Here is a 16,564-nt window from a genome sequence, read left to right on the forward strand (position 1 = left end):
GATATCCAATGATGACGTTGATTTTGCGGACGGCGAGACGGGAACCGGCAAATTGTCGGTCAATTCTTTTTCTCGAGAAAAGTTCACGGCCAACGGGCAGCGACAGAACTAACAGACACCGGAGACAGCACGGCCACTGAACGCAATTCGAACTCACACACAATACAATCGCGTGTGAGGTGTTCTTCGCAAAATGGCGCCTAAACCACCTTCCAGCTCAAAATCATCCGTCAAGAGGAACCCCAAAGCCCCAAAGCCTGCTGCGTCAGGGCCCTTGAAGAAGTCCAAAATCACAAAACGCCCACCGCCGAAACAAGTCAAAACTAAGCCAGGCGTACACTCCCAAACGTCCGCACAAGCCACGAAGCCATCCAAGCGCAATCAAAAGACCTACACCGACAAGGACCTCAATCTCCCAGCCCTCAACATGATAACTCCGGTGGCCGCGCCGGAGAACCCCACCAACCACTCTCGCAAAGGGGGGACCGGGAAAAAGAAGAACAAAATCTATGTTGACGATGAAGAGTCCATGCGGACAATACTGGCCATGGTCACTGCGGAGAAGGAGGGGCAGATCGAGAGCAAGCTGATGAAGGCGCGACAGATGGAGGAAATCAGAGAGGCTCGGAGGAAGGAGATGGAGAAGAGGAAAGAGAGTAAGAGAGAAGAGCTGGAAGGTGTCAAAAAGGGGCTGAAGAAGGGAAAGAAGAAGGCCAAATCTCAGGAAATGGGAACGGTCGCTGGAGATGACATGGAAAGACATGAAGAAGGCAAGACCAAGACCAAGAAGCGAGTCTCCTTCGCGTGAGCGACAAGAGTCCTGGAGTCGATTCTATGTTTTCTATCTCATGCTGGGCCCTCTACGGTGTCTAGAATCCCCACTGATCATGTCAAAGGGAAGTCTCATAGCCCTGGGACATGCATCTTTCTCCGCATCGGCTCGAAGACAGGCTTCAGTGGCTGCCGTTCGCCGCGGGAGATTTGACCTTCGAGCTGAGCGCCATTGCCGTCTGTCTTGGAAATTGCGTCCAAGTCAATATCGTTGGCCATGGTCTGGAAAAATGCTGTGGTCTGAGGTCACCCGGACGTCAGTTAAAAGATCTCTTCACAAACGGTCAGGAGGATACCGACCACTCTTTCAAACCATCTCCTGCCACCGAGCTCAAACCAGCTCAAATGACCCCCACCAGGAGTCGTACAGAGTACCCCATACGGAGTCTGTTGTACTTCTTCCCGTGGCAGCGCTTCACTTGCAGTCACCTACTCTGATCAGCTCTGCACCTGAGAACAACAGCCAACGTGAAGACCCACCGGATCATCTTCAGCATGTATTGCCAGGAAAGGGATCCTAATGGACAATGCCGAATCGACCGACGACGCATCTCGGTAATATGCCCCTTCTGTGGGATAGCCCCATGTGGGACCTTGGACATATCGATCGAATTCGTGAAGATACTTCACCTTGCGGACAAGGTCGACGTCAATCTTGGGGTTCTGGGAGATCTGGTCCACATGCCTCTCGAAGAGCTTCTTCATACTCTGACCCATGCTGGCGGAGTAGGCGTTTCGATGGAACCATGTTCTTTGGAGTGCAAGATTTGCCGCGCTGAGATCCCATGGATTGGACAGAATAACGGCTGCTTTTAACGGGCAATCACTGCCTTCCTCACCAAGGTACTGGAGCAAATTAGAAGGGACAATTGATCGGGGCATCATAGTGACACAGTACTCACGTTCGTAATAATGTTGGCACCCAAAGAGAAGCCCATTCCAAAGAGAGGGCGATTGGGGAAAGTCTTCCTAAGCCACTTGACAGTCTGCCTCATGTCCCAGGTTGCCCGTGCGTTGTACAGCACGCTGCTGGTGGTTTTGGTCATGGCACAACCCCTCGAAATAACGACACAAGCTTCCCATCCTCCCTCTCCGACCAAAGGAGCTAGGACATGGCGAAGGTAGAGCTCGTGGGAGCCTCCACTCAATCCATGGAGCATGACCAGCATCGGGCGGTTGTCTGGAGAGCCCATATTCTGGAACTCTTGTTCTGTAAAGTATGTCGTGCGCGACGGCAAGGTCGGGTCCGAGTCATTGTTGGGAGACGTCACGAAGTCAACCGAGAACTGGCCTGTGAAGATTGGGTCTTCGTTTTCAAATATTCTGCGCTTGTAGTAGATCGGCACCGACTCTCGTGTTAAGACAGTCCAGATAGTCTGGAGGTGGCCATTGAAAAGGAACGGATTGAGTCGACATGGCGGAATAAGAGATTTGCACAAGTCTGCAAAGGAGGTAGATCGACCGTCTTTCGTCTTCAAGATCAGTGACTTGGTCGAGTGCCAGTACTTCGGCTTGACCATTCTGAGCCTCCTGCCGGGAATGACCGCCAATGTCGCGACGAGGGTGAATCCAACCAGAGTGAAAAAGGGGTGGTCTTGTGCTTGCTGTAGCAGTGCCGCAAGGCCTTGTATCGTCATTTTTCTCTATCCAAGCCGAATAACCCGATCTCTTTCCATCTCAAAATAAGGCCAGGGAGGGCTTCGGGGCCTGTCAGAGGGTACATGTCTGTTGATGAGTGTGTGTCGCATTTGGCGCCACCGCCGAGTCTGTTGTGGACAGTGCGCAGCCGGATGTACAATGCCGGCATCCGCCATTCACGTCCCCAAAACCTTGCAAGCGGATCGCCCAGTTCTTTTTCATCCTCAAAGCAGCCTCTTCACCCGTCCCCCACACAGATTAGACTTGAGTCTCTCGTGGAGCTGCGATATGCTGGGCCAGGCAATCGAAGGCAGCGGGAACGAAGGGATGTGATGATGGTCAGACTCGTAAGCGTTCGTTGATGAGGCTTCAACGCGATCCGACCGCCTTCCAGCGCCCGAGAGAGAACAGCTGTTTGCTACCATCAAACCCAGCTCATGGAAGACCATTTAACGAGGCGCGCTGGGATTCATGAGAGATTTGCCATAATTTGAACGATGGTATAGTGGGCTGTTCTGAGTGCGAAGTGAAGTCTGAAGGCGCGACCACGCGACCAACCGCGGACGGCCGCCACCATGGATCCCAACTTTCCCTACAATAACAACAACGCCTCCTCCTCTTCCAATTTTAACAACCTCAGCCAGGGCTACTTCTACAATTCCAACAACAACTACCACCCTCAGGCTCAGTACCAGACCAACCCTGCGCCCCAATACCCTCCACAGCCTCAACGACATCCTCAGGCACAGCCTTATTATCAACCATCGTATCCACAACCTCTCCCGCAGAACGACCCTCAGTACTATCATCACCAAGCATATAATCAGTCCTACCAGCCTCCGTTGCAGCAATTTCAACAGCCACTCTATCAACAGCCTGCTCAGCTTCAGCCACAGCATTTGGTTGAATCTGATCCTGCCACCGTCGTAACCTCGAGCCATCCATACCCTGTTCAGCCTCACTCTGTGCAACCACTGCAAGGCCAGCAATCTTCGCAGCCTGTTTCTCCCGCCGTCGAAGTCGTAGTTGCTTCCCATCCCCTTCACTCCTCCCCTCCGGACGGACTGCACACCCAGCAAAACCCCAGAGCCAGCAACCAGCCCCAATCTCAAGGTCGGAAGGCGTATCCTGCCCACAAAAATATTCCGAACCACAACCGACGACCTCAACATGCACCACAGCCGCCTCAAAAACATCTAGGACAACAGTCCCAATCGCCTGGGGTCAATAGCATCCAGCATTCCCCTGGTGCTACCTCCTCGCATCCGAAGAAATTGGCGAGGCAGATAGCGTCCGCGAGTACCCCCAATACTCAGAATATGCCTCGACAGAACCAGTCTCGTGTCCTCCAAGCCGTTGTAATCAATACAACACCAAAGAAGCCGGCCGCAAAAGCACCGGACCACCGCCACTCTCCAGTCGAATCCGAAGGGCCAGAACCGGACTACCCTTCTCTCCTATGCGTCCTTGCTGATGATTACCTCGAAGCGGCACGTAAGCTGCCCGCTCTGACCGAAGAATATTACACGCTCATCGCAACTGCGCTCGGCTGTCTTGAATCAGTCCTCGCCAACTTCAAACTGCCTCCTTTGAGAGAAGCAAAGGTCTCTCTACGCTATGCGCAGATCCTGTACGCGGAGACGGAGAACTATGATGAGGCTGAGACTACCTTGACAAAGGCCATAGAGCTGTGCGCGCGACACAAGTTTATCGATCTGAAGTATGAGATGCAGCTCCTATTATCCAGGGTACTTTATGAATCGAAGCCCAAAGCCGCTCTGCGAGATATCCAGAGAATGATCGAGGACATCGAAGCCTATCGTCATACGGTTTGGGTTTATATTTTTCGCTTCCAGCATGCAATGTTTTCGCTGGCTTCCAGCGTCCCGGGTGAAGTTCACGGTGCGGTCGTCCAGTTGGAGAAGATCACGAACTTGGCTCGTCAGAATTCTGACAGCTCAATACTTGCATTTGCCGCTACGCTCGAGGCTCTGCTCCATCTGTCTAGTTCGAGCAACGACGCCGTCACATCTAGTCAAACGGCGCTGGCGAAGGCTCGAGCTCTGCAGTTGAGTCCAGATGTCGAAGGAAACTCGCAATTGATCATGCTAATGGAGTTCATTGACCTTGCCTGCAGCGTTCGAGAAGCCGACATCACCCAAATCAATACCAAGCGCAAGATGATGCAACAGTCTCTGTTCCAGACGGTGGAGGATCCCAATTGGAGAGACGATGGCGTGATGTATATTCCAGTTGCAACAAAGGCAGTAGCTGGCATGCAACTTCATGGAAATGGGTATGTCATCGAAAGAAATGGAAAATATCATATCCCCTTTTCGTGGCTGGGAAAAGAGGAAACAGAGGCTTTGGGGTTCTTGTTCTCAGCAGAAAGCTCGGCTTACAAAAACGGGTCTGATGGAGGCAAAGCCGAGAAATTCGCGGAAAATGCCCTTTCTTGTATTCACGCTCTGAGCATGCCCTCCCTCAAGGGAGGATACCGTGAGTCCAAGAGAAATTTGACCTCTCGAAGGCTTGCGGAAGCCCAGTCCTTGTTGCTCCTGGTATATCTGCAATGCTCGAAAGGACTTTGGCAAGAAGCAGATAAGTCGTTGGAGAAGGCCCATGCGATTTCGCAGGAAATGGGCAACGCTTTTCCGGTTAACATGAAATACTGCCTGCTGTATCTCCGGGGAGTCATGCTGCAAGGGACGGGGGATCTGACGGCCGCGCTTCAGGTCTATCAGTCACCTCTTTTCAACCTCGATTCACAGCACAACTCAGATTCAACTGAACCTGGCCCCTCCAACGAGATATCGAATTCATACCACGCAGAGTCAGACATAACCCGCAACTTCTCTCTCCTTGCGGCGATGAACTCGGCCTTCATCATCTATAATCCAGCCAATCCGCAAGACCAGGCCTTGTTGTCTCTAATCAGGACATTGATGACCGCTGTTCAGAGTTGCGGAAATCGCTATGTCAAAGCACATTTCGCGTTCCTCGAAACCATCGTGTCCACAAACATGCTGGCGGGGAAGCAATATCTGAAAAACTCAATGGATGAAAGCAGAGCAATCGGAAGCGCACAGATCACGGCCTTGGCACTCATCTACATGCAAGACCGTATATACAAGGGTGTGCTCCATGAGCAAGCCATGAAATGCGCCAAAGCTTGCAGTTGCCAAACTAGGAGATGGGGACAGCCCATGTGGATGCACGTTGCGGCGGTCTTGGAGGCTCAGGCGCTGGAGATTCAAGGCTTCAGCGAGCAAGCACAAAAGAAGAAGGATGAAGCAGAGGCGAGCTGGCAGCGGTTGCCAGATGGCGTCAGGGGTATTAAAGGATGATGGTACAGACATCGCGGCCGACCGGTGAATTTGTCTGGAGTTGGCCAACCTCTGATTTACGGTGCTTGGTCTGAGATGGCGGGCACTTTTTCAATCTCATTGCGGTAAAGGGATGCAGTCATCTTCGTGTAGCAAGGAGCTAGAACAAGGATCAAAACGCGGAAAGGCCATGTTTGTATCTGGGAGTTCTGATGAAATTGAAGCTTGATGGAATTTGAAGGCCAGCTTTGCACATGAATTCGGTGCCTGCAGACCACGGCCATAGCCATGGTAATGTGAAGTACAGTAGCTCTCTCGCCACAATTTCATGCCTTGTTTCTGATCTCGCACACTGAGTAAGGCGGAGAATCGTCTGGCTGAGACGGATTAAGAATGGGCTCGACAACATGCAGCTAGCTCTCCTTGACATTTCCTGCCTAATCAACGCAGCAAGCAAACGGGTATTGGCGCCCTTGCTCTCGGCCATGAACATACGGCAATCCGACATTGCGCGATAAGCCAACCAGGCCTTCGCGATCGACGAAGCATGAGAAGCATCTGTTCTCGAATGCTCCTTGAAAGCCATGGCACGGCGAAAACACATCGGTCGCATCGGCCAGGCAAAACTCGTAACTCCGACCCTCCATCCTCATTCGCGACATTCGTCATTCGTCGACACTCTCAGGCGTCAATACTCTCTGGAGTTGGCGGGACATCTCTCAGAGACCCTGGCTCTGCTTCTTCTTTTCGGCCTTTCTTCTTGCGTTGGCGTTTGTCTTTTGGCGCGCCCGTCGATGGGCCCTGCGTGTGTTCTTGGCGGCTACCTTGATTTCCCGCTTGCGCGGTTTTTTGAGTGCTTTGAGCGACATGCCCAGCGTCTCCTTGGCCTCTGAGAATATCAGCCCAGACACTCTCGTCGATGGGTGACTCACTTCGTCGTTGATCTCGGTCGACGCCGCCGGGGTCGCTGGCACTAGTGGTGGCGGTGGCAGCACCAACGGTCGGGTCTGTACCTTGGCTCTGGTTCTGATGGAGGTTCAGATGACGATCGATCTCCTTTTCTAGTTCATCTAGAGCGGAGGTGGCCTCAGTTGCGGTTTCGACACCTCCAAACCCTCCTTCTGCCTCATGCGACTCCAAGATCTCAGTATCGGATAGGACGGACGCCTCTGGAGTTTGGAGTTGTTGCGAGATTGAAGATTCACGCTCACCAACGCTCGGCGCAGGAGATCCGATGCTAGGTGTAGGGGATAGCTCACGGTCCTGTGTACCTTGAAGAGCTTTTTGATCTACGGTCTCGTCGACCACCCCCGGTGCTTGTCGCTTGCCCGTCTGCCATTCTCGGATTATCCTGGATACGTCGACCTGCCATTTGAGTTCTTCCAACTTTTGTTGAATAGAATACACGATCTGTTCTTGTTCCCGCTGCCAGTTCAAGAGCTCTAGCCCTCCTTTTTTGGGTGCATCGTTGAGGAACTCCGGGATCTGCAACAGGTTATGGGGTTGCCCTAAGCCTTTGAGTTGGCTGTCATCCACGAGGACAGTGTTACTCTGATCCCACTTCTGGCCCGGTCCCGCCTTCTTTCTGATCTTCTTGTCTTCCCAGATCGGCTCGAGCCTTTTGTACACCTGAACTTTGGTGTCGTACTGTGACTTGCTCAAGCCCAGTTTATCTCTGGCCCAAACACCGGCCATTGCACTTCGATGGTTCGGATGGAAGAACTGACTTACCATGGCCGCACAGTTCTCGGGCTTCGCAGAAGAGTAGACCATGACAACATGGTTCTGAAAGAGGTAGTCCAACAACTGGGAGACGCCAGGCCTGACAATTATATGCTTAGGACGATGGCGCCGAGGTCGGACAAGGAGTGTGCCGTTGAGATCGAGAATAACTAGAAGCTTTTGTGGTGATTCTCTGAGCGCTGGCGCGAGCGCCGCTTGTCTCTTATACTCTTCGGTGGCTATCGGGGCCGGAGGAGGCTTGACTTCAGAAGTCCATCGACTGCGCTGAGAAGTTTGGGGAATCGGGATCGTGCCAACCTGTCCACGATTACCCGTCGCTGCAGTGCTGTACGGGGCAAGCTGCACTGGTCGTCTCTCTCTTAACTGGTATCGAGATGTAGTCTGTGGCTGAGGTATCGGAAATAGGCTTTGAGCCTGCTGGACGATATGTCTCTCATGCGTGCCATCTGACACTCTGTATGACTTGTCAACTCGATATGTAGGATATCGAGCATAGTTATGGACTGACCTTAGAGGCTGATATGGGGTATAGTGAGAGGGTCGACCTTGGGAAGGTTGAGACGCAGATGAGCCAGCACTGAATCCTGCTGGGGCGGGAGGATACATCTGGTGCGGTGCGGTGCCAACGTGGCCATGACGAGACGACTGAAAACTGGTGGCAGTCTGCAAATTCGAGTCGTCGTTTCTGTAGGATCTCCACGAATCCACTGCGTTGTATACGTCAATTCTGTATTGATTGCAGCAGTCAAAGTAGTCACCTTGTCGAATTTGCGCGTGTCGATCTGGCACGTAGGAATCATATGCGCCTTCATTCCGTGACTGAAACTCTTGGGGAATTGCACCCGCCGGCCCAGGCAGCTGATTATTATTCGGCCGGTAGCGGTCGCCTCGACTCTTACCCATGTTGGGTGATGTGGTTGTACAGGGAGATAGACGTGGAAGGTACAGAGAGGGTTCGAAGAGGCGAGGGTTGTGCTGCCACTGGGAGAAGAGTTAGTGGGCGGCAAAAGTGAAGTGTTTGAAGGTCAGGCAGACTCTTGGATGCGATTTGCGACATAGGGCGAATCCTATGCGCAACGCCAGAATGTGCGCACCTCGAATGCGTCGAGGGGTAACCTAGGAGCAGGCCACGCGGTACGGCATATGATAGTGAGAATGTTTGTCAGAGACACAGGTAGAGACAAAAGTTTCTACTTTGTAGCGCAATTGGACGGACATTCCTTTTTGCGTATGGCGTCCTCGTCAACTTTATTTGGCTTAAGGTTGTCGATCTACCGACGCCTATTTTCCGTGCATTTCAGAAAAGTCCATTGTGGGCGTGGGGGTCGCAATTCAACAATCATTACAGCTACTGCGCTACACTCAGCCGCTTCAATGGCTTCAGGACGACTTCTAGAGCGGCCCATTCAATTAAGGCATGATGACGAAGAGGATGAGGAGCTGGAGACTTCGGACCAGGATTTGAACGGCCAAGCGCAGTCAGAGAGTGACGCCCCTGTGGGAAGCAATTCGCAGTCTGAAGACGAGGTATATTGATGTAGCTGTCGAGGTCGTCTACCGTGCTAACAACTCCCAGGACAGCGCTCTATCATCTGAGTCGGAAGCAGGCGTGGAAGCACCCCTGGGTGATATCAGCTTCGGTGCGTTGGCGAAAGCCCAGGAAACCTTCGATCCCAAACCTCGGAAACGAAAATTTGCGGAGAGCTTGGAAGAACCCTCATCAGACAACGGCGAAGTGAGCCGAGCAGATTCCTTCGATACGCGCAAAAGAGCCAAGGAAGCACGGATTGACGCACCCAAAAGAACTTCAAAACATGCCCCGACTGTCGAGTCGGCGCGGAAACCTGTCTCGCGAAAGAGAATAATATTCGAGCCATCCCCTTCGCTGAAAACGCGAGATCCCCGCTTCGATCCTACAGTCATGTCCGCAAATCGAGACAGAAACGCCACGGAGAAGGCAAACAAGAACTATTCTTTTCTGTCCACATATCAAGCCGATGAAATTCTGCAGCTCAAGGCTCAAATCAAAAAGGAAAAAGATCCTGAGGTTGTTGCCGATCTGAAGCGACAGGTCATGTCCCTGGAATCAAAGATACGCAATACAGAGGCGCACCAGCGCGAGAAGGAGATCCGGAAAAGACACAAGGAAAAAGAAAAGGAAGCGCTTCGGACTGGACAAAAGTCGAAACCTTACTATCTAAAAGAGACTGACGTCAAGAGGCTCGCCAAGGAGGAGAGATTGCAGAGTCTGGGCAAGAAAGTGCGAGATAAGGCAGAGAAGAGGCGAAGGAAGAGGGAGAAGGCCAAAGAAGCGCGAGATATGCCTCGGGCGAGGCGTGAGAGATAACAACGACGAAACGCACTTGTCCCATGGACGACTATGGTTTCATCTCCATATCTACGACCAGCTTTCCACCCACTCCCCGGTGATAGTCCTCGACCAACTCATTCAGCTTTTCCAGCGGATACGTTCTGATCCTTGCCCTCACCCCGTTTTTCGCCGCAAAGTCGACCATGGCCTGTAACTGTCGGTTCCTCCCAGTCAAGACGCCTAACAGCTTAATGTGTCGAAACACCAGATCGCCGGGCTTGAACCTCCACCCGTCTTTTGGGAAGCTCACACAGACACAGGTGCCGTGATTCTTCAACACGTTCATCCCAAAGTCAAAGGCGGCTTGCGATTCAGGGAGAATGATGGACGAGTCGCAACCCTTTTCGCTCTCGAGCCCCTTTTCAGCCTCGCCAAAAATGCGCTTCTTCGCGTCTTCGGCAGATTCCTTCAACGCATCCACCATCGTGACTCTCTTACCATCCTCCCCGAGTCCCTCAATCACATCCTTCAACATGGACATGGCGGGCGTCGTGTCCACGGCGACAACATTCCACCCCAGCTTCGCCGCAAACTGCACCCCCAGATGTCCCAGCCCGCCGCCCGCTCCCAGAATCGCAACGTATTTGCCGAGGCCATTGCTTTTCCCGGCGGTGGTATCCACGCCTGCCGTTTCAAGGGAGTTCCAAACCGTTACTCCCGCACACATCAGCGGGGCGATATCCACCGCCCGCATGCTTCCTACCTCGGGGACGCGGGCAACCTGCCGGACATCGACAAGACACCACTCCTGGAACCCGCCGTCTTTGGTCATCCCCAGATTCCCCGCCCGTGTACACCAGACACCATACCCTTTCATGTCGCCGCCATTCTCCGTGCACTCCTTGCACTGGCCGCACGCATTGAACGCCCGCCCGGGCACACCGACCAAGCTTCCGACCTTCAGCCCTTTTGCCTCGGCTATCTTCTGTGCGTCGGGCCCGATCTGTTCCACGACGCCGGCAAATTCATGAGAGCCTATACGCGGGAGTTCTTGCTGCATGGCCCCAGCCGCGAAGACCGCGTCCGTGTGGCAGTATGAGGCCGCCTTGACGTGGATGAGGAGCTCATGGCCTTTGGGTGGAGGCGGCGCAGGGTGGTCGGTCGTGAAGGTGTATGGCGCATTGAAGCGTTCTAGCACTTGAGCGCGCATTGTGGACGGGACTGGAGTACCGAGAGCGCTGTTATAGGTGTGTGTGGTGTCGCTGCCGCTGTGAGTGTAGAGTGTCCTGACGAGCCTAACCCGGAAAGCTGCGCTCTCAGTGCCGGTGCAATGCCTTATTGATCGCGGTAAACCTAAGGCTTGTGTGCGAAAGTCCCCTCTCGAGGTAGCGATAGACCTCGGTGTTGGTGGTGGTGGTGGTGGTGGTGGTGGTAATGACGACGACGGGAATGATGATAGAGTCCTCTGGCCTGCGCTTGTATGTCCGAGGAGTTGTAGAAGACCTGTCGTTGCTCTCACCCTATCTTGCCCTGCAAGCATTCAAAAGGAGAACGGCCTCCTTTGTCTCTTAGAGTAGACTTGGAATTGTCCACGACTAAGCTCTTCAAGAATCCGTTCTCGGCCCAAGCACCCACTTGAGGGGAACAACACACAAGGCTATCGTCTATGTTAGGCCGCCCGATTCTTGACGACTCTGAGGAAGGGAGAAATTTGGGTAGAAACGGAACAAATGGTTGGAAGAGGGTACCGAGGGATCTATCAGAGAGGTCTTGGGAGGTAAAAGTATGCAGCTGGCATGTTGGGGAAAGGACTGTTCAGCCTCGTGGTCAGTGGCGGGGTCAGAGGCCTTCTCCAAGTCCGAGTTGGAGAAAGGAATCAACGACGGGGATGACTTTGCGCAAGGCTCTACCGACTGCGTCTACCAGTCTGACTTCCACACATTTGCTGCAGGCCGAGAGATTCTCCCGCAATGTCAACGCTTATGGGCTGTCGAAAGAAACAACATTCAGGAGGGGCCCTTCTATTCGGCTTTGGCACCGTTCAAGGTGGCTAAATTTCCCATTTTCCAAGCCTAGCGAATCTGTGCACTACCAATTCGTCCTCCCTTCCCACCCATCCCGAACGTAAGCAAAGATCAAAATGCATCATCATCAACCTGTCCTTGGTATCTGGGAGACCATTGGCGCCCACCACATCCTCCCAATTCAACCATCCCGCCCATTTCGTTGTGACCTGAAGTCGATAATTGGTATTAGGCAATAGTCCCAGTCCAGCCAGTCCTTGTTCGTCATTACGCAGTTGCCACCTTTTGAAAGTTCATCAACAAAAAGAGACTTGAATCCCAAAAATGCGCCTCCGAGAGTTCCCACCGCCCTCCCCACAGAACGAAAGCCAACTGTCTCATTACGCCATGAAGCGCCGTCGCCCAAGAAGAGCTAGGAATATGTTTCTGTACCAACAAGGATAAGAATGCGACGAGCTGTTGTTTCAACTCAGGAGTGGAACAGATCCCAGGCTCTGGAGCACAGACTCAAGAACTCCTCCTTCTTTGCTCTCTGTGTGGCGGGGCTGTCCCTCCCCTCCCCAAAGGGCCCGTTATAACGAATTCGATCCGGACCCGGACCGAGCGGTGGACTGCTACCGTCTTCGTACTCGTTGCGGCTCCTCCTTCTGCTTGTGGATTGCATGCTGGGTTGATATTTGTGTGGGGTGAGGCTGTCTTTGTGTGCAGCACGTGGTGAAGGAGGCGTTGGCGGTTGGTGACCGCCGTAGTGAACGATTTTCGGCAAGAGATCCTCTCGACCCCCGGTCATTTCGTGCACAGCTTCTTCTGCGGATCGATATTCCCTAGGCCGATCGAAATTGTGTGACTGAGGCTGAGAGGTTGGGTGGGCGGTTTGCGGGGGAAAGCCTGGCGACGGTAGGGGAGGACCGTGGCTTTGAGATGAAGTTGAGCTCGCGTGGAGAAAGGGCGGTCGGCCAGGGCCTGGATGGAGCTCATTGGCCCCAAAGACATCGGCAATAGGGGGCAACCGGTTGATTGTCTGTATAGCAGGCACGTGGTGAATATGTGAGTTTTGTGCCAGGTTGGGCGGTTGGTTGTTAACCTGCCTTGATACAGGAGGAGGGTCGTGTCGGCCAGTGAAGGTCTGGTTCAATGGTGCAGACTGGATGACTCTCTCATTGGCAAATCGCTCGGCGGGGGGAGGAACAATCGATAGACCTGGTGGGGGTCTCTTCTTCGAACCGGTCACGGTGCTTTTGCTGGAGTTTGGTCCGGCCACTTCACCGTTCTTTCCTGAGTCCGGCGCATCGCCGCGAGCGGATTTAAGGAGTCTTGCCTGGATGATTGATCGTTGTTGGTCCCTGACAGAAATGCTCCGTTCCAGCTGTTCTCGCATGGCGGGATCTTGGGTTTGGAAGCCAGGCGACAAACAGGCCAAACCGACGTCATGCATAACCAGGCCATCTCTTGCAGTCAGTGGCGTTGCAGAAGGTCGCGAATTGAGTCCGGTGGATATTGAGGTATTTGTATTCAAATCCAACTTCTTTGGGCGGTGGCGAGTGCTCGTCTGGAGCGAAGGCGAGGTCGGCGGCTCTTTCTTCACTACGATCTTTGGATTTCCGGTGCTCCTCCTGCTCGGGCGGAAGACAGTCAGCTAACGTTTGGCGGAAAATGGGGGTTTCGAAGCAACTTACGACCTGGGTGACCTTTTCCCGTCCGAAGGTGTCCTCTCGTTAATATTCATGCCACCGTTCATTTCTGAGGCCACAGCCATGTCTGAATTCCTGTCCTTTGGAGTCGGATTACTCGAAGGAGCCAATGGCGGATATGTTCTTGGGCTCGGATTTCGGTCAAGGGGTGGGAGCGCAGCAATTGCTGCTGGAGCTACAGCAGTCGACATGACGATGTCGGCCGTTTGAAACTGGGTGCGGAGGGGCTGAGGACTCGAGTCGCACAGGTAACGGTTACAGAGCAGCAGTCAAAGATCCAACTCTTTCTCTCCGTGATAAAGATTTGTAGCCTCAAGCTTCCCACCTGTTGTCGATCGTGAGGGCGTCGGAGACTGCCTCCAAAAAAAATATAATTGGACGCTAAACGAATGGCCTCGCCAGCGAGCAGCGCGAGATGGAGGGCGGCGATTTGACAGCAAGCCGAGCACAACCCTGCGAGTAGCGAACGACCGTGATGGCGACAAAAAAGATCGAAGGCGACTTGGGATGTTTTGTGAGAAGCGGAATAGTAGGGAACGGGATGAGCAAGCAACGAGCGGCTAGGTCGTGTTGAAAACAGACCTCGCAGATGCAGGCGACGGATGAATGAGGGAAGGGGGAAAAGGAAAAGATACGAGCACAAGTGCAATTGGAAAATGGAAATGGGAAAAGGCGGGCGGCGCAGGGAGGGGAAGGGAGGGCAGGGAAGGGAGGGCAGGGAAGGGAGCAAATGGAACGCGCAGGAGGGCTCCAAGGGCCCCCAAGGACACCCGCAAACGAGAGACAAGACACTGGTCGAGTCTCGCGAGTCTCGTTGGGTTCACCCTAGGGATTCAGAATTGGGAACTGGAACAAGATGAGATCCAAGCCCCCTAGCCTCGACTGGTGTTAGGCCCACACGCCCGAGCCAGGGACAACGTCGAGAAGTGGCTCCGGTGGCACTGGGGTTCCAAGAACCAACTGTCAGAGCTTCTCTTCCGCCTGCCATGTGTCTGTGCAGAGGGTGGCCGTTAAGCCGAGTCCGGGCTAGCGATGAATAACCAGAAGTTTCATGGGCGCCATCGAAGGCACCTTCCAGGGGGCGTGCATCTGACACGCAGCGCCCACAAGCACCCAAAAGGTGTGAGCTTAGGGCACGCCGAGCAGAAGCCACGACATAGCCTGAATCACTCCCCTTCCACTACTACTCTCAGCCTCTGCGGCCTGACGGCCCTACCACACACACTCGTCCTCCGACTCGACCCCGATCAAATCGAGGGACTCGGATTCAACCCACCCCCATCCTGCTGCCACCCATGGCTCGATCCCAACCCGTTCATGTTTCGGACTTCACTAGTTCGCCCTCTAGTCAGCCAACACACGCGGGAACCTCTCGGATGCGACAGCTAAGCGACCTTATTCGACTCAGAGGCTAAGCTTAAAGGCTTGCTTCGCGCTCCTGGGGCCCCTCGCCTTGCCCACCATGCGGCAAATCGTGTTTCATATCCCGAAGCTTTGCGTCAATATTATTGTCATGGGCTTTGTGGGCTAGATGGCCTCTCGCTGTCCTGCTTTTCGCACACTGGTCTTGCCTCAAACGGGACCCCCACAGAAGTTACGTTTGAGCTGTTGGTGCAAACGATCTCAACTCGTGGCTGCGAATGCTATCCCGATCCTGGCTTTTCGTTGTGTCCAATCTTTGTCGCAAAAGAGGAGGGGATTCGAACACACCAAACGACTTGGGGGGGAACGGACCCGGAAGTTCGGATTTGACACGGGCAGCACTAGGTCTAACATCAGCCTCTGACGAATGCATGTCACACGTTGCAATCGGATCCAGGTCCCCAACAAGGATGTACACCATCGCCCAACTCAGAGGAAGACATGCAGCTTACCGCCCGCCAAAACATACCCTAGGCCACATTTGATGGGGACTAAAGGCCTCCCAAATATTCTAGCTTCTCAAGCTCGAAGCGAAGGTTACTCAGGCTGCATTTTCCAGATGCATCGATAAGCTCAATAGCCTTTCAAACGGAGCCTAGCAGCCGCTGCAGAACTTTCGATTCCCATTGCACTCAACTGCTGCCATGGGCGTCCAAAACTTGAATATCCAAAATGGGCTACCCCATGCCGGAACTAATTTTACCAGAAACAGGACACTACGCGGAGAAAGTCATAGGGTCTAGGTGAATCACAAGTGGATGGTGAAACGCCTCTAGTGGCCGATCGTGCTGCGGCAGTGTTCGACTGCTGGGGCATCTGAACAACGAACAACAGCCACCACTATGATCCCAATAGTGCCATCCAAGATTGAATGGCACTGGTTAAAACGTGCTGGTGGTCCTTGCACACCATCAACATTGTCGCGAGTTAAAAAAAAAAAAAGAGGTCCCCGTGATCATTGTCCTACGTGACTTGTGTCAAAATCTTCTCTTCTTCCGAGGGCCTCACCAGCCAGCCATTTCATAATTGGGTGTCTTTCTTCCGCCAGCGGTCTCATATCTCGCTAGTTTCAGCCGTGGCATTGTCCAATTCCAACTGCCCCTACCTGACGCCACGAGGGAGCCCAATCGTGGCGCCCAGATGAGCGAATGACGAGGGGCCTTGAAACGCCCGCACAAGGCTAATGGCTCCTTTGGCGGCCAAGCTGCCTCCTGTCTCGCTTCGGGTTTGGCAAACGTTGCTCGAGATCATCTTCTTGTTGACAGAACTATCGAATCTCGCAGCTTGTTCCGACACAAGAGTGGATTTATTGCGTTTCCCGCGTGTGTCGCGTGGCACAGACGTTGGAGAAGTATTCGCTGCTCGTAATGCGGCCTTCGATAAAAGATCCTTATCGTCCCACCTTGATCGCTAGTTTGTTGACGCCATTCTCTGAAGGACACGGAGTACCCATTTTTGCATGTCTAGTTGACGACATACAAGAAACCAGAAGAGAATCCATCCACCTTACCGTTCCTTCGCCATGCCTCGATACACCCTCGTTTGTGGCCTCATCCACGACATTACTGTCTGAAAAGC

General features: G+C 53.4%; 7 protein-coding genes across 8 annotated transcripts; 3 read left to right on the plus strand and 4 right to left on the minus strand.

Annotated features, from left to right (window-relative positions):
• The first annotated feature begins 46 nt into the window (after positions 1-46).
• Positions 47-2,293, plus strand: PV07_06671 (uncharacterized protein). The gene has a single exon (XM_016393674.1). The coding sequence runs from the start codon at positions 194-196 to the stop codon at positions 806-808; it is 615 nt and encodes a 204-aa protein (XP_016247093.1). The 5' UTR covers positions 47-193; the 3' UTR covers positions 809-2,293.
• Positions 789-2,965, minus strand: PV07_06672 (uncharacterized protein). The gene is made up of 4 exons (XM_016393675.1): positions 1,734-2,965; positions 1,312-1,677; positions 1,132-1,260; positions 789-1,071 (listed from the first exon to the last, which is right to left on the minus strand). Exons 1-4 carry the CDS (start codon positions 2,466-2,468, stop codon positions 904-906), a joined length of 1,398 nt encoding a protein of 465 aa, XP_016247094.1. The 5' UTR covers positions 2,469-2,965; the 3' UTR covers positions 789-903.
• PV07_06673 (uncharacterized protein) lies at positions 2,665-6,125 on the plus strand. The gene has a single exon (XM_016393676.1). The coding sequence runs from the start codon at positions 3,045-3,047 to the stop codon at positions 5,814-5,816; it is 2,772 nt and encodes a 923-aa protein (XP_016247095.1). The 5' UTR covers positions 2,665-3,044; the 3' UTR covers positions 5,817-6,125.
• Positions 5,791-8,706, minus strand: PV07_06674. 2 transcript variants are annotated; one of them, XM_016393678.1, is made up of 4 exons: positions 8,574-8,706; positions 8,297-8,519; positions 8,047-8,245; positions 5,791-7,992 (listed from the first exon to the last, which is right to left on the minus strand). In XM_016393678.1, the coding sequence occupies exons 2-4, from the start codon at positions 8,439-8,441 to the stop codon at positions 6,477-6,479; spliced, it is 1,860 nt and encodes a 619-aa protein (XP_016247097.1). In that variant the 5' UTR covers positions 8,442-8,519; positions 8,574-8,706; the 3' UTR covers positions 5,791-6,476. The 2 variants fall into 2 exon arrangements, with proteins under 2 accessions (XP_016247097.1, XP_016247096.1); XM_016393677.1 differs by having other exon boundaries at positions 8,297-8,706.
• Positions 8,707-8,843: 137 nt separating this feature from the next.
• On the plus strand, positions 8,844-11,846 carry PV07_06675 (uncharacterized protein). The gene is made up of 2 exons (XM_016393679.1): positions 8,844-9,065; positions 9,115-11,846. Exons 1-2 carry the CDS (start codon positions 8,913-8,915, stop codon positions 9,883-9,885), a joined length of 924 nt encoding a protein of 307 aa, XP_016247098.1. The 5' UTR covers positions 8,844-8,912; the 3' UTR covers positions 9,886-11,846.
• Positions 9,917-11,282, minus strand: PV07_06676 (uncharacterized protein; the record flags this gene model as incomplete). The annotated part of the gene is made up of 1 exon (XM_016393680.1): positions 9,917-11,282. Exon 1 carries the CDS (start codon positions 11,057-11,059, stop codon positions 9,917-9,919), a length of 1,143 nt encoding a protein of 380 aa, XP_016247099.1. The 5' UTR covers positions 11,060-11,282.
• PV07_06677 (uncharacterized protein) lies at positions 11,842-14,251 on the minus strand. Its single transcript, XM_016393681.1, has 2 exons — positions 13,550-14,251; positions 11,842-13,486 (listed from the first exon to the last, which is right to left on the minus strand). The coding sequence occupies exons 1-2, from the start codon at positions 13,753-13,755 to the stop codon at positions 12,343-12,345; spliced, it is 1,350 nt and encodes a 449-aa protein (XP_016247100.1). The 5' UTR covers positions 13,756-14,251; the 3' UTR covers positions 11,842-12,342.
• Between the last annotated feature and the right edge of the window lie 2,313 nt (positions 14,252-16,564).

The sequence above is a fragment of the Cladophialophora immunda genome (genome assembly GCF_000835495.1).
Source record: "Cladophialophora immunda strain CBS 83496 unplaced genomic scaffold supercont1.4, whole genome shotgun sequence".
Classification (NCBI taxonomy): Eukaryota; Fungi; Ascomycota; class Eurotiomycetes; order Chaetothyriales; family Herpotrichiellaceae; genus Cladophialophora; species Cladophialophora immunda.